The 15,936-nt window shown below is 41.0% G+C and overlaps 2 protein-coding genes across 3 annotated transcripts; both read left to right on the forward strand.

Annotated features, from left to right (window-relative positions):
* Positions 1 to 3,705: 3,705 nt before the first annotated feature.
* On the forward strand, positions 3,706 to 8,354 carry dnajb1a (DnaJ heat shock protein family (Hsp40) member B1a). The gene is made up of 3 exons (XM_050068876.1): positions 3,706 to 4,337; positions 5,487 to 6,070; positions 6,171 to 8,354. The coding sequence occupies exons 1-3, from the start codon at positions 4,127 to 4,129 to the stop codon at positions 6,399 to 6,401; spliced, it is 1,026 nt and encodes a 341-aa protein (XP_049924833.1). The 5' UTR covers positions 3,706 to 4,126; the 3' UTR covers positions 6,402 to 8,354.
* Positions 8,355 to 11,015: 2,661 nt separating this feature from the next.
* Positions 11,016 to 15,812, forward strand: gipc1 (GIPC PDZ domain containing family, member 1). Of its 2 annotated transcripts, none has more exons than XM_050068878.1 (7): positions 11,016 to 11,426; positions 11,876 to 12,439; positions 12,538 to 12,723; positions 12,910 to 13,090; positions 13,778 to 13,890; positions 13,984 to 14,065; positions 14,161 to 15,812. In XM_050068878.1, the coding sequence occupies exons 2-7, from the start codon at positions 12,140 to 12,142 to the stop codon at positions 14,310 to 14,312; spliced, it is 1,014 nt and encodes a 337-aa protein (XP_049924835.1). In that variant the 5' UTR covers positions 11,016 to 11,426; positions 11,876 to 12,139; the 3' UTR covers positions 14,313 to 15,812. The 2 variants fall into 2 exon arrangements, with proteins under 2 accessions (XP_049924835.1, XP_049924836.1); XM_050068879.1 differs by having other exon boundaries at positions 11,016 to 11,258.
* Positions 15,813 to 15,936: the final 124 nt, after the last annotated feature.

The raw sequence follows: 15,936 nt of genomic DNA on the forward strand, positions 1-15,936 counted from the left end.
GGATCACTGATTGCATTCCAAGACTGGTTTTGCATCTTGTATTTAAAAAAATACTTGTGCAAATCTTTTTTATTTACACTGGTGATCAGAACGACAACAATATATGGGGAAAAAAAACATTTTCAAACACATGCTGAACAGGACCTACTTCTTCTCCAGAGGTGGTAACACTGACGTAAGAGGAATGCTGTGACATGGGAAACCATGAGATCACCTATCCTCGAAGCGTCAGTCATTTTTACACTCTTGTAGATACATTGTCACATTCATAGTCTTCAAAACAGCCCCTTATTCCTAATGCAATGGAAGATTTGATATTAGAAGAAGGTGGGTGTTTGGCTACAGGGGTCGGTTAGCACAGATTTTACTACCTTTTGTAAATAAACAGTAACACGCTGGCATATAGGCTGCTGTGAAATTACTGTTAAACCTACAGTTATTCTGAGGCTGAATACTGAAATCCAATATTCTGTAGTATACTGTGAAGATAAAATACAGTAGATCTGCATGGTAAAATAACTAACATGCTGGCATCTCTGCTGCCAGCACTTTACTGTTTTACAGTGAAATTCTTCACAGTGCAGCTATTTTCTGGTTGGCTGAAGGTCACACAAACAAAAATGTAACATAAAAATGTTTGCTTTCTTCACCTGCACTCATCTATGATGTTAAAGCAATTGAAAGTCACTAACTTTTTGGTGAGGGTTTAGTTTTACAGAATCAAAGGTAAGGTAAGGAAGAAAATGGCTTGTGGATTTAACATGTTATAAAATTGTTAGACAGAGATTTTAGAAAAGTGTTACCTCTGGTTCATAGACAGGAAATCAGCTACATTTGGATTTAAGATGTGAATGTCTGCGATAAATAATGATTGCTGGTTAACATAATTTAATCACAAAGTTGGGTTGAATGTGAGCGGGGTTGGTTGGCACACTGATTTTAGGGTTGATTTGGCACCTGTGGAAACCAATTGTAACAGTTGTAACCGTATTTTGAGAGTTTAAGAACTTATTTTTAGAAAAACAACGTTTATATTGTTCAATTTTTATTATTATTTCGAATGACCCTGTCTAGTGCCAGAGTTTGATTTGTCTGTTCTGGGCTGCTGTAGAAATATGGCAGTGCAACATGGCGATCTTAATGGTTGAGGACTCGCTCCTTATGTAGCTATAAACAGCTCATTCTAAGGTAACAGAAACACAACAATTCTTATTTTGATGTGATTACACACTAAAGAAAACATACTAATTATATTATATTCCATTTCTGCCAATTCCCCTAAATTCCCCCCTTTATTTATAGCTGAGACCCTGACCTTTGATTTGCTGCTGCAGAAATATGGCAGAGAATGAAATGTGTGCCAACCAACCCCGGTCTCCCATAAATGTAATCTCAGTTATTTCGGATGTATGTTTGTAAATTAATGATTTAATTTGTTGAATTTTATTTGGGATTATTAAAAAAATGTGTGGCATTCTGTGAGGATAAAACAAATTCATGTATAGTAACTTCAGTTTAACTGAGGCTTTGTTTCCCTCCTGTGAACGGTAGCTGGTGGACAGTAACAACAACTATTGCACAATATAAACACAGTAATCCTGCAAAAGATGGTATGACTATGTGAAGCTTTTTGGGGGTTATTTTTTGTTGTTGACACTGTGTCAGACAGCTTTTGATTTTGGAGTCTGTAGTTGTGATTAAAGAGGGGATATCTGATGTCAACCTGCCCACCCCCCAGCACTTGTACACCTCTTGGCTGAGGAACAGGCTGGTTAAATCATTACACACTCCTCACACTCTGGACATAACTTCAGACTTGCCCCCTCTGGTGGGCGCTACAGACCACCTGACAACCAGTACAACCAGTGATCAGCTGCACTCATGGATAGTTTCTTTCCACAAACCAACACACCCATGAACAGAGCAACCCTTGTGCAATAATCCTGCAACTTCAGACCACCTCACTGCACTTACAAATTATTCATACACACTGACATTGACATGCACATGAAATCCCTTTACTCAGCAGACTGTATGTTCTGTATTTCCATAAGCACATTGACATGAACTACCTCTGTATACTAACTATTACATTAGCCATACAATATTTATTCCAACACCTTGCATGCACTCTTGCACTACTTATATATACAGTGCCAATCACAGCACAGCCATGTACATGCACTTCACAGCCCTGTATATAAATACTGTACGGTTGTTTTATAGCCATATCTATTTTCATGCACTTGTACATACTAGCTGCATATATTCATGTTTGCTAATATTAGTTTAGCTTTGTGTTCTTCTGTGTCTGTTTCCTTCACTGTACTTGTTCTTGTCACTGTGTAAATGCACTTAATGCTGCTTGAAACAAATGTCATATTAATTGTATGTGTCACAGTTGCCAGATGGGTTTGTTTCATTTTGTCCAGGAGAGACTAAATAACAATATTACTTTGACGAAGGTAGGAAAATACTCTTCAAACTCTTACTTAAAGGTCCAGTGTGAGGGATTTAGACAGATATATTGGCAGAAATTGAATATTATATAATAAGTATGTTGTATTTAGTGTATAATCACCTGAAAACAAGAATCGTTACCTCAGAATGAGCCGTTTATATCTACATGGGGAGCAGGTCCTCATCCACAGAGTCTGCCATGTTGCACCACCATGTTTCTACAGTAGCCCAGGACGGACAAACAAAGCACTGGCTCTAGATAAGGCCATTCACGTTTTCATGTTGGTCACAGTATAGCAGCCCCTCTGCAACAAGAGTGTTGGAAAACTAAAGATTTTTTAATATGGAACAGCTTTATTCAGTGTTTTTACTGGTTTAAATCACCAGTTCTGTTTGTTTCAGAGAGGAGGAGACCTCTGCAGATATTTCAACTCATGGTTAAAACCTCCTGAACAATGAACACTGAAAAAAATCTAACTGGGAGAAGTTTCAGCTGGTTGCAATCCACAATCCTCACCACTAGATGCCACTAAATCCCCCCAAATCTCACACACTGTTCCTTTAAGTAAAAGCACAAAAGTCTTAGCATCCAAATTTATACTTAAAGTGCAAAAAAGTAAAAGTACTTATTGTGCAGAATAACCAGTGTCAGAATCATATATATTACTGGATTATTAGTGATGCAGTCATGTGTAAATTGCTTTAAATAATAATAATAGCTGGTAAAAGTGGAGCTAATTTTAATGTCAACTGAATTGCTTAATCTATAGTAATCCATCATAATTTATCATTTATTCATATTTTAAATTGTTAATCTGCAAAGTAACTGATGACTACAGCTGTCAAAGAAATGCAGTGGAGTGAAAAGTATTAAGTAGCATAAAGGAGCATAAAATGGAAATACTCAAGTAAAGTATAAGTATTTCAAAACTGCATGTAAATAAAGTTGTTAATTATTCAGTCACATTCCATCACTGCAGCTCTCAACCTGTGGTGGAGCCCCTGGCCGTGCGTTGCAGCAAACAGCAGCAGAAGCGAAAAGCAACTGCGCATGCGTACTAATATGAAACTATTACTGAAAGGGCCAACGGTTGATGTTAAGCACAATTATTTTATTCCAGCAACCCAGACAAGACTTATTTTATCTTGACGAACTGTTGCTAACTGGATGCGTCGTTTTTTTTAATTTAAAGACAGACATGGCCGCTTCTTGATATCTACAGCGGTTGAAGCGGAACCGGAAGTTGCTGGCAGGGAGTCCTCTCTGCTGGTTTGTGATGACACACATCAACAGCACCAGCTTCTTCCAGAAGTTTCCTCGCACGGTTTTTATCGCGGCGGCTACACGCGGACACTCCTGCACGAAGTCGGCATTTTTATGTTGAGTTTAGTGACTTTGATGTCCGTGTCTCGGTGAAGAGTAGAAAGTTATTTCCGAACTGTGTCAAGTGAGGGAAGCTAACCTTGACCGTTAGCTAGCCAGCTATCGTCAGCAGCAGTGACAGCTGAGGCGGCGGCGGCGGTGGTGGAGCCCGTTAACCTGGCCCACATACAGGACATGCTGGATGTGTTGTTGACACTTATCAGAAACTGAAGCGTCTGCGCTGACGATGTTTGTGTGAAGTGGAAAAAGAAGAAGAAGAAGAAGTAGTGACCGGTTATTGTCATGGGTAAAGATTACTACAAAGTGCTGGGAATCGCCAAAGGTGCCTCCGAAGATGAGATAAAAAAGGCGTACAGAAAACAGGCCCTGCGCTATCATCCCGACAAGAACAAGTCCCCCGGAGCTGAAGATAAATTCAAGGAGATCGCTGAAGCCTATGATGTTCTCAGTGATGCCAAGAAAAAGGACATTTATGATCGCTTTGGAGAAGAAGGTAACTGAACACCCTTCAACTTGCATGTGGTTTTATAGTAGCCATTATGTGCTTGATCCCATTTATAACCTTATAATCTCTTTAGCAAACCATGCATGTGCACTTTAGATGTAGCTGATGCATCCTTTTAATAGGTCATTGCTGTTTCTGGCATCTTTCTGCATCAGTAACCACACAATGAAGGGGTGTGTGTGTGTGTGTGTGTGTGTGTGTGTGTGTGTGTGTGTGTGTGTGTGTGTGTGTGTACAATGTGTGTAACGTTAGCTGGGGAACCTGCTGGAAACAACGAGTTCTTGCCTGTCCTGCCAGACTGTCACTGGAATGATAATTCTGGTTTAACCAGCTCAAAATGCTCTTATATGTGCCTTTAGGCTGCAGTGTTACTGTCTGTACACTTATTGGGGGCAGGGGCAGAGATAGAGATCTAATTTATAGGCATTAAAAGTAAAAAACAACAACACCATTTACACATGACATTATCATCTCATCTTTTGCATCATGATCCCACTGGTCTGGCAACTCATCAATATTGGTGTTTGCAATGAATTTTGGTGGGGATGAATGATTTATTGGTAAAAATTTAACATGAGTAAGCACGTTATTATTAACATTTGTTGAGATTTAATTTGAAACAGGCAATATTTTGGTGTTTTTACTCAAGTGATCACAAACTGATCGTCAAAATTACAATCTGTTGAATTCATGTCAATTTTATAACTTAACTTTTCACTTTCCTCCACTGTCAAATCATAATTTTAATGTTTACTAGTACAAGTGAAATGGTGTATTTGCAAAAGCTTTAGTAATTATGATAATTCACTTTCCTCCAAGATGTTGATCAGTAATGTGTTTATTAGAGCAGATCAATATTTAAGAGTTTAAAAAGCCATCCAGTATTATTTTTTTATGGGAACAATACATGAACGTCAGGCACTCGTGTGGAGCAGGAACAGATGCATTTAAATTAAGTTAAAAAGTCTTTAGTTCAAAACATGGCTGCTTACAATAAAACATGGACTGGTTTCGACCCAAATGTCTTCGGCAGGGTGCAGGGTTTTTTCCTGGGTATCATATGATTAAGATGGTGCTTCTCGTTCTTTAAAGTGTGATTTTTTTTTATAATCATTACACTAACTTTTTCCTCTTTAGGGTTAAAGGGTCCAGCAGGCAGTGGAGGTGGAGGACACAGCGGCCAGAGCTACAACTACACCTTCCATGGAGACCCTCATGCAATGTTTGCCGAGTTCTTCGGCGGCCGCAGCCCTTTTGATCACTTCTTCAACCAAAACGGGGAGGATGACATGGACATCAATGATCCCTTCGCGCCATTTGGCATGGGAAGAATGGGTGGCATGGGCGGGTTTCACAGGTCCTTCAAATCCCACCATGGAGGCCCGCACAGAGCGCACGAGAAGAAGAAGGACCCGCCCGTGATGCACGAGCTGAAGGTGAGCCTCGAGGAGGTCTTCTCCGGCTGCACTAAAAAGATGAAGATCTCCCGCAAGAGACTGAACCCGGACGGGTGCACCATGCGCAACGAAGACAAGATTTTAACAGTCGACATCAAGCGGGGCTGGAAGGAGGGGACGAAAATCACCTTTCCCAAGGAGGGAGATGAAACTCCCAGCAACATTCCTGCAGACGTGGTGTTTGTTGTTAAAGATAAACCGCACCCGGTGTTCAGAAGAGAGGGCTCAGATATAATCTATCCTGCGAAAATATCACTGAGAGAAGTAAGTGAACAGTGATGTCAGAAAACATCAGGAAATTTGCTCCAATAATATGTTGACTAAAATGCTGATTATCATCCATTCTCTTCCCGTCTCTCTCCAGGCGCTGTGTGGATGCACAGTCAACGCCCCGACACTAGACGGCCGGACCATCACTGTGACCTCGAGAGACATTGTCAAACCCGGAATGAAAAAGCGAATCGCTGGAGAAGGGCTCCCTCTATCCAAGTGCCCCGAGAAGAGGGGCGACATGATCCTGGACTTCTCAGTAAAGTTCCCTGACAAACTGGGCCAAAGCACAAGAGATGCACTCAAGCAGATCCTGCCGCCATGACTTGAAACGACACAAGCGGTCCCTGAAAATCTAACACGTTAACATTTCCAGCCACACACTCTCCTGTGCATTTCAGCCTGGACGTATGAGGCTCAGGGCAGATTTGGTTCCAGCTGAGTTCTAAATTTTACCCTCTGAATACCAAATCCATATTCTTACCCAGCATCTAGTCAGTTTAACGGAAGGAGACAGAACAGCTGACTAAATGTTCCGTGTGCGCGTTTAGCTAAGGTTGATAAACAGTGTTATGTTACAGTCTGCTTCAAGGAGGAAAAGCAAGAAGTGGAAAGTATATAGTGTGTATATACTGTAGATAATATAAGGTGTCAGGTAATAGGTTTTGGTTTGGTTGCAAAAATGAGAACCAGAGTGTTTTTAAGTTCACTTAAAACGTAATTTAGTAGCTGAGGATTTGTTTTCACAGCAGCAGCAGCAGCAGCAGCAGCAGCAGCAGTGTTTGGGAGCGCTCTAAGGCAGCACACAGCCAGCTCATTAACAATACCTCAGGTGCAGTGACGCATGCTTTCATGTAGCTTTACCTACATTACTCAACAGGACGTGACTTTTGTTTGAGGCTTAAATACAGTGTGGATCCCCAGAGGTGAAAACACTTGCTATCAGCACCACTACAGACTTCATGAAGGAGATCAGTATCGGCCAGATGTAACAGATCTGCGTTAAACACACCGTCTGTGTCTATGTCAGTGTTTCAGTTGTCTCCACTCACAGTCACAGCAGGCTGCCGGCTGTTAGAGCCGTACCCTCAGAAGAAGAATATAATTAAAATATGCACAAGCCTTAAAATAGTAATGATGTGCGGATGTCTCTGGTTATAATTAAGAAGAGATATGAAGTTACAGTTACGTAACTATGACTTCCAGATTTTAAATTTAGGAAAGAGAGAGAGCACCGAAAGGTACGTTATGTCCTCGCATATCTGGGTTTAGGTTTCAAATTGCGATCGGGAGAGAAAATGTTTACTTTTACAACACCTTGTTTATCAGACACGACGCAGTTTATTATGTAAAATATCTGTGGGAAGACTTTTTGTGCCAAATAATTGTCCATATGTAGTTATAATATATGTGTGTGTGTGTGTGTGTGTGTGTGTGTGTGTGTCTACAGGTATGTTGAGAGCATGTGTGTATCCTGTCATGTGTGAACAAACTACCAAAAGTTATTTACTGCATTCGTACCATTTGAGGATGTTTAATGTACAGTATGTCTATTTTAGTTCCTTATTCCTCTTATTTTTAAGGCTCTTAAAGCCGGTGAGTGTATTTCTTTTATTACCCAACATGCATCAGTCTGGTCCCGGCTAAATATTGCAGATTGAGATGTTAACATAAGTTTAAACCCCCGACTCGAAGGCCTGCAGAATATATTGTTTTATTGTTTTGTCTTACAGCTCGTACCTGAGAGCACTCGCTCCAAGATGCACAGCATCTGGAAATATGTGTCATATTCAGCCCTGTGCACCTTTGACTGAAGTTAGTAGATAAGTTAGTTCATTTTCACATTTTATCATTATTTTGGTGTTTACTGCTCCTGCCGGAGTTTTAAGTTAAAACATGTGGTTAAACGTGAATGTAGAGATGTTTAATCTCTGTAATGTGTTAACTTTTTTTGTTTTAAAAAAGGATTCTTGTTTATTTTTGTTAAACATTTTCCTTTTTAAGGGAAAAAAGTGTAAGCATTATTTTGTTTTACCTCCTGTTTATGTTTTGAAATTCCTCAGGTTGGGATTCAAGATGTTTTGACTTTTTGACTAGGGTTAGGGTTAGGGTTAACCTTTGTCGTCTGGACAACGTGATGGACATTTTTAATATTTTCTTACCATGCTGTGATGATTTGCATTTACACATGAAAGAGACTGGCAAATATCTAATCAATTATGGCCTGTTTGTTTTTAGTTATTGAGGACATTTTAGCAATTAAAGCATTGCAAGCAAATCTCATGGTTGTCTTTAATATCTCAATAAGGTTCAAGAAAAGTTAATTTTTTTCATATCGCTATGCAGCATTTTCATTTTTTCTACAAAATTTAAGTTGCAATAAGAGGGGAGATTAAAAGTGGTCTCACTCAATATGCAGCATGTTTTAAAAGACTTGTCTTCTTGCACAGTTTTCAGCCATTTCCTGTAGTTTAAGCGCTGCCTCTTCTATTATTTTTATTTTTTCTTACAAATTAATCTGTTAACATTCTTGTGCTGTGCAAAAGTCAGTTGCCATTTCCAAAAATTCAAAAACGAACTGAAATGGGACCTCAAACTCACACATTCAATGCATACAGATTCATTCAGTCGTGTACACACTGCTCTGTAGTGGTGACTTCTTGTAACTACATCTGTTTATTGATTATTTTATTTTGAAAGGTTAGTGATATAGTCTGGTTGTTACCCCTGAGATTAGAGAAACTCTGGGTATTTGGTTCCAGAAAGAGAGGTGACTTAATCTCTGGGTCAGTTTCTGTGGTAACTGACTCTGAACTGTTCAACAAACTGAACTCTGTCTCCTCCCTCTGACAACCAGACACGCTGATTCCTCTCCTCATTGATTCAGTCCGTATTGAAGCACATTAATTAGCTAAGGTTAACCATACTGTATGTCAGATTCAAAACCTGGTTGGATATGAGTTTATTACTCATGACTATCTAAACATTACACAGCATGAAGTCACCCTCAGCTCTGACTAACCTCCGCATGACCGTCTTTTTTTAAACACTGCAGACAGCTGTGAGTTTGTTGACGCAGTTCCACTAAAATGTTTATTGCACATAAGGTGTGATCGCATTTGAAATTGTAAAAACAGGTACAGGCATCAATGAATAATTATACCAATCACTCAAGATGTGATTGTTCACACTAGTGGAACATAATTCCTATGATGTTCAAGATTGTATTAATAGCCTATTTCTGAGTGAGCAGGATGGTGGTGCAGCTGCAGACTGTGAGTTTGCCTGACTGTGTTTTCACCGCATTTCAGTGAAAATGTTTAAAATGACTACATTTGTAGAAGTAGGCTTGTTGAAGCAAAGCCACTGACTGACTGTTCTACCATAACTGTACTCAAATGCAAATTACCGACCACATCGTGAGGCCATAGTGTCTCTATCTTTGATCTATTTTTTAAATCTTTAACTATATTTTTCAGTTTCTGGCCCCTGACTTTTGTTTCCATCAGATTAAAGCTGAACAAATATAAAATATAAAAGGTAATGTAGCCTATGGCCTAAATGATGAATTAATGGACAACACTGAATAAAACTGGATTGTGTTAATTTTTTTCGCTTTAACTGAGGCTCTTTTTCTTTTAAGATAAATGTGCACATATAGGCCTAAAAATACATGACAAATTTATCATAATTAGGAGCTTGCGATCCCAATTATTAATACCTCTATGTGCACTGGATTAAAATGGAGACTGCCTTTTATTTACCTGTTGCCATCGTAAATCGTAGCATCAGAGCTCCATTGATGATGGCTTTTTTCATTCAGCATGCATGAGCTTGAGTTTTCCGTCTCAGGGTCCATCACCTCAGAGCTCTGGGTTGGATTAAGAGTTTGTTAAACCTGCTCTGTGGACCAGAAGTATGGTGATGCTGTTGTGTCTAACTTGCCACTGATACTATTGCAATTACTCACTGAAGAATTACAAACACCTGCGGGTTCTGAGACGGTGGGCCTCCAGGCAAAGACGTGCAGAAGGCCCCACCACCTCTCCCACAGAAGAGCAAGACGGACAGACCTTTCAAGTGTTAAGTCTCTGTGATTTTGTGTATGTTTGTGGTTGTTTTGCTCTATTTTTGTAGTCATCGTGAGTCTCTGTGTGTCTTTGAAGCTGTTTTGCATCTCTTTGTAGTCATTTTGTGTCTCTTTCTGTTCTATTTGTGCCTCTTTGTAGTGATTTTCTATTTCTTTGTGGCCATTTTGAGCCTCTTCCCTGTCGGTGCATGGCCTTTCAAGTGAAGGCCATGGGGCCCCTGACACTTTGGGCACCTGGGTCTGTGCTCAGTAGGCCTGTTCAGTAATCCATCCATGGTTGCAAAGGTTACAAACCTTCCAACCATACAAGTGTTATAACACAACTAGTCTATGTCTACAGTGTTAATTTTTATGCTGCCTTTTTTTTTATCATATTTTTTTTTATCATATATTTTGATCATATTTCAAATATAACAGTAATTTATTTCATTATATAACACTGAAAATGATCATTCAATATTTCATGTCAAAAAACAAAGTCAAACATAAAAGAAAGGAACATAAAACAAAAACTATTGCATACAATAACAAACTATGTCCACAATCAAGTCGGAAACAATAGCATCGTTTGACTTCCGGTTACAACCTTTCAGAATAAAACTTCTATAGTACATAGCGGTGTAGTTATGCACCGACACTACCAGAGGGCAGTGTATAGTCACAATTATCAACGCTCTTATAGCAAACATCAACTCTATCAAGCAGACGTAGTGCCATACTGACATTTTAAGCTTCTAATAAAATGATAATATTAGTGACTTTGATACAACAGCTAAGCTAATTTAAACCCCTTCCTTTACTTTTAAAAAATTCCGTAAAACAGAACACTCATGCCTTGTATTTCCGCCCTCTTCATTGAAGTGCAGATGAAATCCAAAATTGTACATCATCCAGTGAAAGACTGCTTCAGCTCAAGTTCAGAGCTGTTTCTTGTACTTTTTCCAGAAGCGTCACCAGGCTTAATTACACCTTTACAACAATCGCTTCACTGGTAATTGGAGGTTTACGAGGGGACCTGAAGGCGTCATTGTTCCATCCCTGCTGGGCTGGCAGAGAGCTAAATCTACAGCAGCATACCAACACACAGATCCGGTATTTACTTTACTGTCTGCCCGGACAGAATCAATCTGTCAGGAGCTAACAAATACACTGGACCTTCTTTGCAAGCGTCACGTTATTTTCTGACAGCTCACAGCAGCACCGATAGGGGGCTAAGCTAGCAGGAAGAGCTAACGACAGTTGGCTGAAACTCCTGCTCCGGTAAGAATGACTGGCCTGCCATGTTTACTCCCTTCTGTTCACATTTAGCGACCATTGTTAAGCTAGCTAACTAACCTCAGCTGCTCAGGCCACTTTACAGACAGTCACGCTGACAATTTGGGGATTAACAGTCAGTGATTTAAGTGACTTCCGCTTGTAGGAGCTAACTACATGCTAAGCTGCTAGCTACCTGAGAGTTGTCAGTGTTTGTGTTGCTAGAAATGAGAGCTATGTGGAAAATGTGCCTCACAGTTAGCAGCTAACATTAGCTTTATGTGATGTCCAGACTGTCCAAGCTGAGGTGAAACGTCACAGAAGAGAAATGTTGGGATTTCTTATTGAAATATGCTTTGAAAGTACATTGTGTTTGGAGATGACAGCATGTTTACATAGATATAATAACAGAAATGCCACAGCTTTGATAAAGAGTTTCTGTTTCTGTTTCACAGCTGAACACTACCCACTGCAGGCTGCTGGACGTGACAGATCCAGCTATGTGAGCTGCTCTGATGTGTGGACTCATAAATCTATTCAGCGCCTGGTTGAGACAGCTTCAAGCTGGTCTGGAGGACCACACTAATACTGTGAAGTAAAACCTCCAACAGCCCTGCAGCTGATTTGGCTGAACAGGTGTATGTTGGCCTGGATCGTAGCATAACTCCCCAGAGCAGCCTCCTCCCCTCCCCTCCCTCTGCTCCCCCCGTAGCACTACTATGCCTCTGGGTTTGGGAAGAAGAAAGAAGGCGTCTCCATTAGTGGAGAATGAGGAAGCGGAGCCCATCCGTGCAGGTCTCAATGTGCCAGGTATGGATGGCCTAGATGGGGGTGTCGTCGGGCTGGGAGAAGGCGCCACCTCTGAAGGTCTCCCTCCTCCACCCAGCAGCATGCGGCCTCGCCTCATCTTCCACACTCAGCTCGCTCATGGCAGCCCCACAGGCCGCATCGAGGGTTTCAGTAATGTGCGGGAGCTTTATGCCAAGATTGGTGAGGCCTTTGGGATACCGCCGTCTGAGGTGAGTCACTCTGCTGATTGAGATGGCTTTGAGGATAACTAGGTTTGGTTCAGGAAGTATAATGGTAAATCTTACTTGGTTGTTGTGTCTCTCCGCAGGTTATGTTTTGCACACTGAACACTCACAAGGTGGACATGGAAAAACTGTTGGGAGGTCAGATAGGGCTGGAGGACTTTATTTTTGCCCACATCAAAGGACAGCGAAAGGAAATCGAGGTTTACAAAGGAGAGGATGCACTCGGGTTGACGATCACTGATAATGGAGCTGGCTACGCTTTCATCAAGGTGAGAAATGTTAAAATAGCCTAGAAAATGGATTTCCTTTTGACTCAAGGATCCCCAGGGGAAGGCAAGACCCTGGACTATATCAGGGTATAATTTCTGCACAGAAAAAATGTCAAGAAATTGCACCTGGCATGGAGAGTGACAAGTTGGATAGTGTACAGTTTATTTGAGTTTTGCCATTTTCAGAGAATCCGCGAGGGGAGCATCATCCACCAGATCCAGGTCATCAACGTGGGTGATATGATCGAGTCGATCAACGGCCAGCGCCTCATCGGGTGTCGACACTATGAGGTGGCTAAGATGCTGAAGGAGCTGCCCAAGGGAAAGGAGTTCACCATCAAGCTGACGGAGCCTCTCAAGGCCTTTGGTAGGTGTGGGAGGAGGAAACTGTGAATGAGCTGTTTATATCTATGTAGGAAGCAGATCCTTGTTTACAGAGTCCGCCATGTTGCACCGCCATGTTTCTACAGTAGCCCCAAACGAACAAACCAAACAGTGCCTCTAGGTAGGGCCATTCATGTTTCGCATTGGCCACCATAGTTAGCAGCCCCTCTGCGACAAGCAGCGCTGGGTAAACGGTGATTTTTTTAACGTGAGACTGCTTTTATTCAGTGTTTTTACCGATTTAAATCATCGGGTCCATTTGTTTTGGAGAGGGGGAGACCTCTGTGGATAACTCAGCTCATGGTAAAAATCTCCTGAACACTGAACACTGAAGGAATTCTAACCAGGAGAAGTTTCAGCTGGTTGCAATCTTCAGTTCTCTCCACTAGATGTCACTAAATCTTACACACTGTTCCTTTAATGAGCTAAGTGCCCTTGCTGCACATATAACACACAGTACACAAGTCATTTAGGAGCCCTTTGGGTCTATTTTAAAAGGATTAACAGGTCCAAACAAACTGTACCGAATCACAACTGCACAAATAATTAGAAATGTGTAGTAGGGGGCAAAATGAGATTGAGTTTGTCTGTAAAGGTGATATTGTGTGGTGATGTTCAGCCCTGTAAAAGCTGAGGTGTTAAGGGCTCTCTGTTAAATCGTTGTGTGTAGATATGATCAGCCAGCGGTCTGGAGGGTCCAGGTCATCATCAGGGGTTCAGCTTGGGACTGGCAGAGGCACTCTGCGGCTGCGCTCTAAAGGTCCTGCTACTGTGGAGGAGCTGGTGAGTATTGTTACAGGTTTCTGTGTTGTTTAGAAAACGTAATTCTGCATTGCCTGAGTGTGTGGGTTGTATTTTTACTTCTTGCTGCTCCAGCCCTCTGCATTTGAGGAAAAGGCCATTGAGAAGGTGGACGACCTGCTTGAGAGCTACATGGGCATCAGAGACAGCGAGCTGGGTGAGTGTATATCTGTTGGCTCCACAGGTGTCAGATTAAGTTAGTGTCACACGCTGTTCCACTTAATGTTCTCTGCCCTCTCTCCGTCTCCTCAGCGGCTACCATGGTGGAGCTGGGAAAGGACAAAAAGAACCCTGATGAGTTCGCAGAGGCTTTAGATGAAACCCTCGGGGACTTTGCCTTCCCAGACGAATTTGTTTTCGACGTCTGGGGTGCCATCGGCGATGCGAAAGTTGGCCGAGTGTAACCACAGAAACTAACGGAGCAGAACAGCCTGTGTGTGACACCCACAACATTCAGCACTACTAGGAAACACAACACTACCGTCATGAGTTTGTTTTTATTCCAGTGTATACTCCTACTATTTTTAATTTAGAGTGTACCGTTTTGGGAGACTCTGCCAAGACAAAGAGGATAATGGCAGTTAATGGGAGAAGGAGGCGACTGCGATGACTACACAAGTGCTTTTATTTGTCTTCCGGCTTTTTTCCAGAAACTACAAGCACGCTGATGAGCATTCCCTTTGACCGCATCACATGAACCTGCATGTCATTGTTGTAGTTGCTGGCAGTGGAACGAGTACAGCACAAGTCTCTTAATAGGGGAGAAATGAAAGACAACCGCTAACACAGAGTAGATCTTTCATACTTAGCAAAAAATGTGATTATTTTCCACGTTGCACTGTGTTGCACTGCGCTGTAAAGCAACAACAGATGGAAGCAGAGATTGCACTGTACCTCACTCAGTGAGCAGTTATTGCACAGTTCAAGGCCTCCCTGAGTTACAGTGTTGTCCTCAACCACTCGCTGTTACGGTTATGGATCAGTTTTACAAGCATGTGCCGTTATATTTTTATCTTCATAATGAATTCTGCTGGGTTTGTGTTATTTTTTTGGTAAAAGGAAAAAAAAACTGTCGTTCCAAAAGGGTCACTGTAACCTGTAGCTCGCTGACTAAAAGACCAGTGGTGTTTGTTCACCGTTAACACACTCCATGCTGTAATGAGTTAACTACAGCACATTCCACTTTCATACATTCGACAGTGTTACAGAAAATCAGTGTTAATTGACCTTTCATTGGAAAAGCAGATTGGTTCCGGGTCTGTGGGCTGTCTTGACTTATTTTTTTATAGCTAGTGTTTTTATATAAAGTGATGTGATGTCTATTTTAAAACAGAGTTTGTGTAATGGATTATGAAGTTGATCTTGTGTTGCAACTACTTTATTTTGAAGCATTACAGAAGGCAGTATTAAAGAAGAGAATAAGATGGAGAAGTCGTGTAAAAAACAAACAAACAAAGGAATCTGTTACGAACAAAATGCCTTCATTTCTTCTCATTTCATGCATTTTATTTTTTTTTAACTTTTTTTGTTAGAAGTAAGCATTCTGGTGCATGGTGCTGAAAAAGCAAGTATCCCATCATTGGAGCAGAATGATACCAAACTACTTCCATCATGTGTCGCAGTGACCTGTGTTGTTTATTGAAAGGAAAAAGAGGCAATGCTGCACCAACTACTCTGCGTAGGTAAACACATCTTAAAAAAAACAAACAGTTTTGGTGTTAACCTTTTCAGTATATCCAAATGTATGAAGCTATTTTGTAGTTTTGTTTCACTCTTCAGAGTCGATGAATCTCTAAGTGTAATGAAACTGCTAGAACACTGTAACACTGAGAAGAACACATTATTTTGATGGCTTTGTATTACACTGTTGTCAATGTCCAATTATAATGCAATAATAACATCGACATGGCAGTTCTCCTTCTGTGGCTTTTTCCTAAAACACAACACAGAGCTCTGGTACATTCAGACATCACACTGGTTTGGTCTGTAAAAGATGTTTATGTAGATCAGATTATTAAACTCTGTGTA

This window comes from Epinephelus moara, chromosome 18 (assembly GCF_006386435.1).
Source record: "Epinephelus moara isolate mb chromosome 18, YSFRI_EMoa_1.0, whole genome shotgun sequence".
NCBI lineage: Eukaryota > Metazoa > Chordata > Actinopteri > Perciformes > Serranidae > Epinephelus > Epinephelus moara.